Below are 9,566 nucleotides of genomic sequence, written 5' to 3'. Positions count from 1 at the left end.
ACAAATATTTTAAGTCCTAAGTTGATTTAGAAGTATTAAAAACACACTGTGTTTTGGGATTACTTACATTTTTAAAGAATACAAAATGTAAACAAATTACTTTATTACTAAGTAGGGTCAAAACTTTTAATATTGAAATAAATTGTCTAGAGCATGTAAAAGCACACCTCTCAGCTATGGTAACTGCAGATTTATGGCATATTTATTGTTATTAAGGATAGTTACTTATACCCTCCATATAAAACACTCGAAACACACACAGTAGTTAAAACAGGTAATTTGACACCTTTGATACATATGCAATCATGTGTGAACTTAAATTCAAAAGTGTTTAAAATTGTTTATTGATGTACCATAGATATTTATAAGGTCTTAATATACATTTGATTTCTTTCCAAACAAGTCCGTATTAAGAATGCGTCATGAAACTGGGATCTAGGGAGAGAGCTTATTTACAGAATGATTTCTTTGCAAAAATCCTTCAAATATTTATGGTTTTATTAATCATAGAAGTAGCTGAATAGCAAAACAGTAAAAAATTACAATGACAACTGACAGAAAACGGAAGGTGGGTTCTAAGACTTGAATTCCTCGGGAACTCAAACCTGAAACAAATAAAAATAAGATCATTTTGAGATTGAGTAAAATTCTGAGATTAATTCAAGAACTTAATTGCATACTAGCATTTCTTTCATTAACATTTTTCTTAAAGATTTTTATTCACATGATATAAAGTTGTAGGAAGTGTTTTAATTTCTGTCTTAAGATGATTGCTTTAGGAATAAAAATGTAAAAGAAAAATGCCTACTCTGGCTAAATATTCCTAAAAGAGCAGATTGGAGTTCAACCATCATCTCATGGCAAATGACTCTTTCAGTTAGCTGCAGCTTCAGGCGTGAGTAATTCAGGAATGAGAGATTCATCTATAGCAGAAATAGTACATTGTTATCATGTGCTAACTCTGAATAAATGATGTTGGCTGCTTAAGCCATTGTTCTGAGAAGGATTCAGAAGTGTGACTCTGATCAGTATGAATGCCGTGACTGATTAGTGATGTCTGCCATGATTACAGAAATTGCAGTACAAGTACTTCACATTTGTCATCCCTGCACTAAGACTCATGTGGTTGTCAATAAGGAAAATTTGCTTTTATGGGTAATAGAAATACACATATAGTTATTAGGCATTTTTTGTTGTTGTCGATGTTGTTGTTTATATATTCAAATGAAACATAAAACTGTTTGTAGTAAATACAAGCATGTTGCAAACTTAAAGGACCATTATCAAGAAAAAAATGTATCCTTACATCTTCCTCTCATAAAAAAAGGGGAAACAGATTTTTTTTGACTCAAACCTTGAAATGAGGAATTGGAAAGTTTCATAGTACCCACATTTCTTGTTGGAGCTGTCTAGATAAAAAATGCACAGTAACATTGGTGACTCAACTTACTTGACATTCTTGGAATTCTAATTTCTTCACTGCTACTTCCATCTCCACCATCACTGACTGTCCTTATTTCAATTAAGTAATCTTCTTCAAATGGAACCAGAAGTTCAGCTGATGTATTGTTCGTTTCCAAAATATGAGTTTTACTTTGTCTGTTTTGTCTGTACAGGATCTGAATAAAATGGTGAAACAGTGAATATGTATCTGTTGTTTTTGCGGGGTTCAAAAATTACATTCAAAAGTGAATGTCTAGGTGAAATGTCTAGACTGCTTCTCAGATGTCAATATCAGGTGATGCATAGTCACTCAATTGAGTTGTTTTTGTTAAGGGATACTTCACTTTTGGTCAGTGCCTCTGAAATTTATCTCTATGAATTCAATAGCTTGAGGCTATACTCTCCAGAACTTTCTGTGATAAGTAACTTCTTAGTCTGGACCCCTTTCAAATGCCTGAGTGTATGGTTCTGCCAAGAGATGAATGTCCACAACACTGAAGGAAATTATTTGTTCTGGGTATTTGACTACACTCAGGTTAAATTCCTTTTAGGTACTTAAAATACCACAGCATTGTTGTTGTTGTTAGGTGCCATCGAGTCGGTATCGACCCATAGCGATCTTTTTCTCTGACCCTCCATCTTACCAAACATGATATCCTTCTTCAGTGAATGGTCCCTCCTGAAAATATGTCCAAAGCATGAGAGACAAAGTTTGGCCATACTGGCCTCTAAGGAGCACTCTGGCTGCACTTCTTCCAAAACGGATCTGTTGGTTCTTTTAGCAGCCCATGGCACTTTAATATTCTCCTCTAACACCATAACTCAAAAACATCAATTCTTCTACGACCTTCCTTATCCACTGTTCAGCTTTCACATACATCAGAAGTTATTGAAAATACCATGGCTTGGGTCAGGCACACCTTAGCCCTCAAGCTGACATCTTTGCTCTTCAACACTTTAAAAAGGTTTTGTGTATCAAATTTACCTAATGCGGTACATTGTTTGATCTCTTGTCTGCTGCTTCCATGAGTGTTGATAGTTGATCTAAGAAGAATGAAGTCCTTGACAACTTCAATCTTTTCTCCATTGATAAGAATGCTGTTTATTGGTCTAGTGGTGAGGATTTTTTGTTTTTTGTTTTTTTTTGACATTGAGATGTAATCCATACAGAAGGCTGTGCTCTTTGATCTTCATCAGTACATGTTTTAAGTCCTCTTCAATTTCAGCAAGCAAGGTTATATCATCTGCATATCGCAGGTTGTTAATGAGTCTTCCTCCAATCCTGATGCCACATTTTTCTCCATATAACCCAGCTTCTTGGATTATTTGCTCAGCATACAGGTTGAATAAGTATGGTGAAAGAATACAACCTTGTCGCACACCTTTCTTAATTTTAAAACATTCAGTATTTCCATGTTCTGTTCGAACAACGCCTCTTGATCCTCATGAGCACAATTCCGGAATACTCATACTTCACAATGTTGTCCATAGCTTGTCATGATCCACACAATCGAAAGCCTTTGCATAGTCAATAAAGCACAGGTAAACATCTTTCTGATAGTCTCTACTTTCAGCCAAGATCCATCAAACATCAGCAATGATATCCCTCGTTCCACGGCCTCTTCTAAATCCGGCTTGGACCTCTGGAAGTTCTCTGTCAATGTATGATTGTAGATGTTTCTGTATTACCTTAAGCAAAACTTTACTCTGATGGGATATCAAAGAGATAGTCCTATATTTTCTGCATTCCATTGGGTCACCTCTCTTTGAAATGGGCACAAATATGTATCTCTTCCAATCAGTTGGCCAGATCATTGTTTTCCAAATTTCTTGGCAGGGATAAGTGAGTGCCTCCTGTGCCACCTCACTTTCTTGAAAGGTTTCAATTTTTATTTCATCAATTCCTGGTGCCTTGTTCTTTGCCAGTTCCTTCAATGCACCTTGGACTTCTTCCTTCAGTGTCATTGCCTCTTGATCATATGCTACCTTTTGAAACGGCTGAACATTAACCATTTCCTTTTGGTACAGTGACTGTTTATTTCTTCATCTTCTCTTAATGCATTCTGCACAGAGAATCTTTGAATAATGAAAATCGAGGCTTGAATTTTTTCTTCAATTCTACCAGCTTGAGAAATGCTGAGCATGTTCTTCCTTTCTGGTTTTCCTATTCCAGATCTTTGCACATTTTGGTGTAATGTTTGGCTTTATCTCCTCAAGCTGATCTTTGAAATATCCTGTTCAGCTCTTGGACCTCCTCATTTCTTCCATTTGCTTTAGCATCTCTATGCTGGAGAGCAAGTTTCAGTGTCTCTTCTGACATCCATTTTGACCTTTTCCTTCTTTCTTGTCTTCTCAATGACTTTTTGCTTTCTTCGCGTATGATGTTCTAGATCATCCCACAAGTCTTCTGGTCTTCAGTATTTAGTGTTTAACGTATTCACATCTGTTCTTCAGATGATCTCTAAATTCAGGTGAGATAAATTTCAAGGTCATATTTTGGCTCTCGTGGACTTGTTTTCATTTTTGTCATCTTCAGTTTGAATTTGCATATGAGTAATTGACCACAGCATACTGAAGACTAAAGTTGTAAAAGTTAACATCTAAATACATTCCTTAACCTTCCCATTTCACATCCAACCTTCCGATTTCATGTCCTGATGTGGAGCCGTAAGATAAGCACTGAACCAGTGGTTCATACTCATCGGCTGCCTTTTGGAAGCCCTGTACAGAGTTGTCATTCAGAAGCGAGTTGATGGCACAAACAACAACACCCACACATGGCATCACTATTTGATGACAAAAAGAGTCATCAACTCTTGTTAAGTTTTCATTTATTGATGTTCCATGACATGTTAGTGGGCCTGAAAATGTAAAAGGATTTCAAGAAATAATTTTAAAATGACGCTGCTAAATAGTTTTGAAACTAAATTAGAAAGACTCGTATGTTTCCATACATAAAACTTGTTTTTTCCTCTTAGATTGTTACATTTCTGGTTCCTTATAACCGAACTTACATACAGAATTAGAGGGAAATCTACTTACCTTGTAACCCAACACTTCAGACTCATTTTCCATGGTTTTTACATGCTCCCAGTTCAAGCATAATTTAGAGTTTGTCAGTTTCCAGGCAATATTTGCTGGGGGCTGACTTGGTGCTTTAAAAATAAAATCATAAGATCCAAATTAATACTAATTAGATCATGGTTTACTGCCACAGTCATCAAATGTTGCTGTAATAGAAATACCGCAAGAGATGGCTTCCGTAAAGCAGACATTTTCAAACTGTTTAGCAGGCTACATGTCTGAAATCAGGACATTGGCTCTAGAAGAAGAGTCTGTCTATGGCTCTAGAAGAAGAGTCTGTCTATCAGACAGTTGAGAAAGGTTCTTTTTTCTTCTGAGCTGCTCTGGGGTGATCTTCATAGTGCTTGTCATCTCTTGTCCCATGTCTCTTACTTGCTTATTTGACATAATGTGTTTTATATCACAAGTGATTGGCTCAAGATGCCCTGTTTAACTGATCATGTCTCATTTACATAATAAAGACAATCCCATCCAATCCAAAATGGGATCCTCACAAACATACAAGTCAGAATGTACAATATATAATTATGGGAGTTGGAGTCCTGATGTGGAGCTGTGGGTTAATGCCCTGTACTGCAAAGTCGGTTTGAACCCCAAGGTTGGCAGTTGAAGCTCACCACTTGCTTCTTGGTAACTCTATACACGGTCACTATGAGTTGGAACTGACTTGATGGCAATGCACAACAACAATAACACTTAGTGGAAGACATATTATAATTGTAATAGTTACTGTATAGCCATCAACATCAAAAGGAAAAATAAATCTTGGATAATTAGAATTAGTTATATATTTATAGTGGTATTTGAAATAGGAATTCTCATCAAGGTAAGCAAATTCACTCAATTCCTTGTTATTTAGGAATGTCCTTATGAAATGTTTAGGAATGAATAGTGGCTTACAGCATGCCTACTATTTATTAATTATAGCTATTGAACTTGCTTACTTTGCCATATGTAAGTAGATGGAGGATCCATTATCTTTGTTTTCTATTTGATTAGCAATCAAAGAGCAAGTTAAGCAAATTAAGGCTGAAGATGTTTTATATTAGCACAGACACGCTCATTCCTAATGGTCTTCTGCTCTTTAACCTTGAATTTGCTAGATCTCTTTAGCTGTGACACAATCAACTTAAATTACTTTCGGTAAAATATTGATAGTAGATAGTTAGGTCATAAAGGAGTCTTTGAGAACTTTTGGCAGCATGCTTTGTCATCTAAGTAGGGACAAATGAAATCATGTTAAAAGTTCAAAAATGATCTGTTTCTTACCACAGTAAGACATAGTCCAACTAACTGCAGCCGGATGGTGAGAAGAAACACATCATTCAAAATCAATATAACTGATTGTTATTTATTTTTGTTGTTAAGTGCCGTCAAGTCGGTTCCGACCCATAGCAACCCTGTACAGGGCTTCCGAGGGTGTAAATCTTTACGGGAGTAGAAAGCCTCATCTTTCTTCCGTGGAGCGGTTGGTAGTTTTGAACCGCTGACCTTAAGATTTGCAGCCTGATTCATAACAGTACACTAAATTTAGTTATTAATCACCCTTAAGTCAGTTCAGACTCATACTGACCCTGCATAGGGTTTCTGAGGCTGTAAATCTCTGTGGGAGCAGGAAGCTTCATCTTTCTCCATAGAAAGTCACCATGCTTCCCAAATATAGTTGATTTGTTGTTGTGTTGTGAAGTGACATCAAGTCATTTCTGACCCATAGTGATCCTATATAGGGTTTCCAAGGAGCAGCTGGTGAGCTTGAACCACTGACTTTGCAGTTCAAATGTCTTTGCAGTCTGATGCATTAGCCAATAGTGCCTATATAGTTGATAGGTACCTAGAAAATGGGAAACCACTACCAACTACATAAAGATCTCAATGTCAGCTTTAAATCCAACAAGTGTGGCTTTTGGTTCACTAAAGTAACAAATTTATTCCTGACGTAACACTATAGGAAAAGCATGGGACTGTTAACTGCAAGGTTGGGGGTTCAAACCCACCAGTTGCTCCTCAGAAACCCTACTCAGGGTCACAATGAGTCATAATCGACTTGACAGCATTAAACAACAATAATTAAGCTAAAGAATTTCACGTGTAAGAAAACTGGACTCGAGGTTAGGAAGCCATTTTAGCCATATACACAAATAATTAGTGATTGGCTGAGACAAATTGGAATCTGGGTGTACTGGTTTCCCAGCTAGTATTACCCCATGACAACATGCCACTTATCAAAGACTTGAGTCCTAATGATTATATTTGAGATTAAAGAAACTAGAGAGATTAAAAATAATTCAGCTGGAAAGCAGAGGCAAAGATAAAACTGCCCAGCAAGATGTTTTTGACATCTGATTTGATTTTGTAAGGCTGAATGAACATAATATTTAACTCATTATAATACTGACGGATATGGAAATGATTTCTTTTTAGAGTTCTGACTCAATGCTGTTTCATCTCCACACTGAAGGAGTAGCCTCTTGCTGCATTCAGGGTACCTTGCTTTGCATTAATCATTCCCTTGCCTCCCTAAATATGCTGGGATATAACTTGTTCATGCAGCCAGTTACACCAGAGTTGAAACACACCACGAAAACCCATGAAGTTGGTTCTGACACACAGGTAGCGTATAATACAGAGTTGAACAGCCCCATGGGGTTTTCAAGGCTGTAAATCTTTATGGTGGTAAACTGTCACATGAGTCTTCCATGGAACAGCTGGTGTATTGGAACCATTGACCTGTCAATTAGCAATTAAACACTGGACCACCAGGACTCCTCTTGATCGAGAATCATGTGTTTTTCGACAGAAAGATAAATCATGTCTCTCCTTATTGCTAAAAAATGACATTGCTGAAGTGGAGGATCAGTAACCACCAGAAAAACCCTAAATGAAATAAGATAATACAACAGTGGATTCATACATAGGAATAACCACTGCTTTCATAGATCCCAATTCATGTTTTATTATATCTTTCATACGAGCACTGGCAGTGTCTTAGTTAGCTCTGAACTATCAACCCCTAGCACAATGCGTGGTGTGGCACTGTAGGAGAAGCACAATACCTGAGTTACTTGCACTTACAAACTATAGCCACAGACAACTCATTTATATTGACTTTATAGATTGAAATGATTGAAAAAGAAAGAAAAAGATACTGCTCGCAGTCCTGTGTGATTTTGGTTGGTCTTATTGATTACATAATGGGGTGTGGGTTGATTGGATGGAGGATACAAGGTGACTAATCCATTCAGTATACTGTCGAACAAACCAGGCCAACTGCGACTGCTAAACCCACACCATTCCATATGGATTTTTAAGATGGACAGGCAAATTGGATTGCTCATGCCCTAGAACAATTCTTGACAACATAAGCCCAATGATAATTAAAGGCCAGGGGGTTTGCACTTAGTAAGCACTCAATGAATGCTTGTCAATAAGTCTGTTTCTGAAAAACTAGATGGCAACAATGGTTTCATAACTATTCTCCTTCATTGTATCCCAAGTGCCTTTTCTTATCTTTTTCTCAACTATAAAAGAGAAAATGTTAACATTCTCGCAAGGTGCTAGAATTTCAATATCTCTTATACTCTTTGGACTCATTTCCTTCTATCTCTGTGTTCTTTAGGACTAAGCACTCACATTAGCAGCATCGTTCAGTCAATACAGAGCAAACAAATTCCCTCTTTTGCTGCCACAAACAGTGATGGATTTTGAAGGTTTCATCTATCACTTGCTGTCTGCACTGTATCTGCTTTCTTTGCTTTTTTAAAAAAAAAATTAGGGATACAGTCGTACTTTCAACAATAAGGATCCATTGATTACGCACCATGCTGGACGATAAAAGAACAGACTTCTACCACCTGCATGGGCAAGGAGTTAGCGATCTTGAGTATGAATCTTACTGTTGATACTTGTTTTCTCATCTACCAAAGCAGAAGTATTTCAGAGACAGAAGATGAGAACAGTTCAATCAGAAATGAAGATCCCAAAACTATGAAAGAACAAGCAAATTATACAGTAATTTTGTAGAGGTAAACCTATGGAAAATAGCACTTCAGCAAAGGAAACAAGTACCCAAAACAATCTCTAAATTTTATTGCTCTTCCCAATTCAAGTGCCTAGGGGTTATCTCTAAATTGTCTCCCAGATTTCAAGATGAACAGAGTTTGATAGCATCAACACTTAGCAGAACACCTTCCCCTCTTTTCTTCCCAGCTGTCTTAGTCAAGTATCTTTGGTTTACTAGGAAATCATTCCTTCAGTCATGTGGGTACTGGCCTTTGGGCTTGTGTTCAGGGACAAGTGTCTGTTTCGCCTTCTCTCTGTGTGTCCTGATGTCTAACTTGCTTGAGGAAGGGCATTGTGACCCTATGGGGTTAATAGAAACTGCTCACTGTCTCTCCCTTTCAAATGGCATCTGTAGCACGTGCCATATCTCTCTCACCTTACTTAGGTACACCTGTGTCCACAGAGGTTAGAATCTATATTTAGTCTAGTCCATGAATCCTGTTTCCCTATCCTTGAAATGAAAGTAATAGTACCCACATGAAATGCAATATGAAACATTCTTCATTTACCTAGTGGTAGATATTGAAAGCTCCACAATGATTCATTTTCTTTGCTGAGAGTAGCAGTTCTCTAGTCTACAGTTAGGGCATAATGAATTTCTCAATTGAGTTGAAAGTAGTTTGTTACTAATAATACATTTCTGAAGTTTGTAAATGATCCCCTTCTTAAACATAATTAGCGTCCATTCAAGATTAGCCTTGAATAATATCACCCTTTCTTGGGTTTTTAAGCACCTTTTGAAAAGGAGATAAAGAGGTAAATCTCAGTTAATTATCTAGGACATTCTCATAGTTTACAGTCTTTCTTATCTTAATCTGTTGTATGTCTCCAATGTCAATGGATCACATCTGGCATTAAAAAAAAAAAAAAAAACACCCTCCCCTAAAAAAAAAACAACAACAACAAAAAACTGTTTCTGAAGACTTCAGAAGTCCCAGGTTTCCTAAATTCAATATGACTAATCACACTGGGTTGCAAAT

The 9,566-nt window shown here is 36.9% G+C and overlaps 1 protein-coding gene across 3 annotated transcripts in view; it reads right to left on the bottom strand.

The window, feature by feature from the left end:
- Positions 1-317: 317 nt before the first annotated feature.
- CNTN6 (contactin 6) overlaps positions 318-9,566 on the bottom strand; it is a 606,070-nt gene continuing 596,821 nt past the window's right edge. For all 3 annotated transcript variants that reach the window (XM_006868658.1, XM_006868659.1, XM_006868660.1), the window contains 3 exons: positions 4,486-4,598; positions 1,451-1,619; positions 318-605 (listed from right to left, as the gene is read on the bottom strand). In XM_006868658.1, coding sequence (XP_006868720.1) covers positions 505-605; positions 1,451-1,619; positions 4,486-4,598 — 383 coding nt within the window. In that variant the 3' untranslated portion in view covers positions 318-504. The remainder of the gene's footprint in view (positions 606-1,450; positions 1,620-4,485; positions 4,599-9,566) is intronic.

Source organism: Chrysochloris asiatica, unplaced genomic scaffold (assembly GCF_000296735.1).
Source record: "Chrysochloris asiatica unplaced genomic scaffold, ChrAsi1.0 scaffold00121, whole genome shotgun sequence".
NCBI classification, from domain to species: domain Eukaryota; kingdom Metazoa; phylum Chordata; class Mammalia; order Afrosoricida; family Chrysochloridae; genus Chrysochloris; species Chrysochloris asiatica.
Note: the sequence above shows the minus strand (reverse complement) of the source record. Positions and strands in the feature narration are given on the sequence as shown.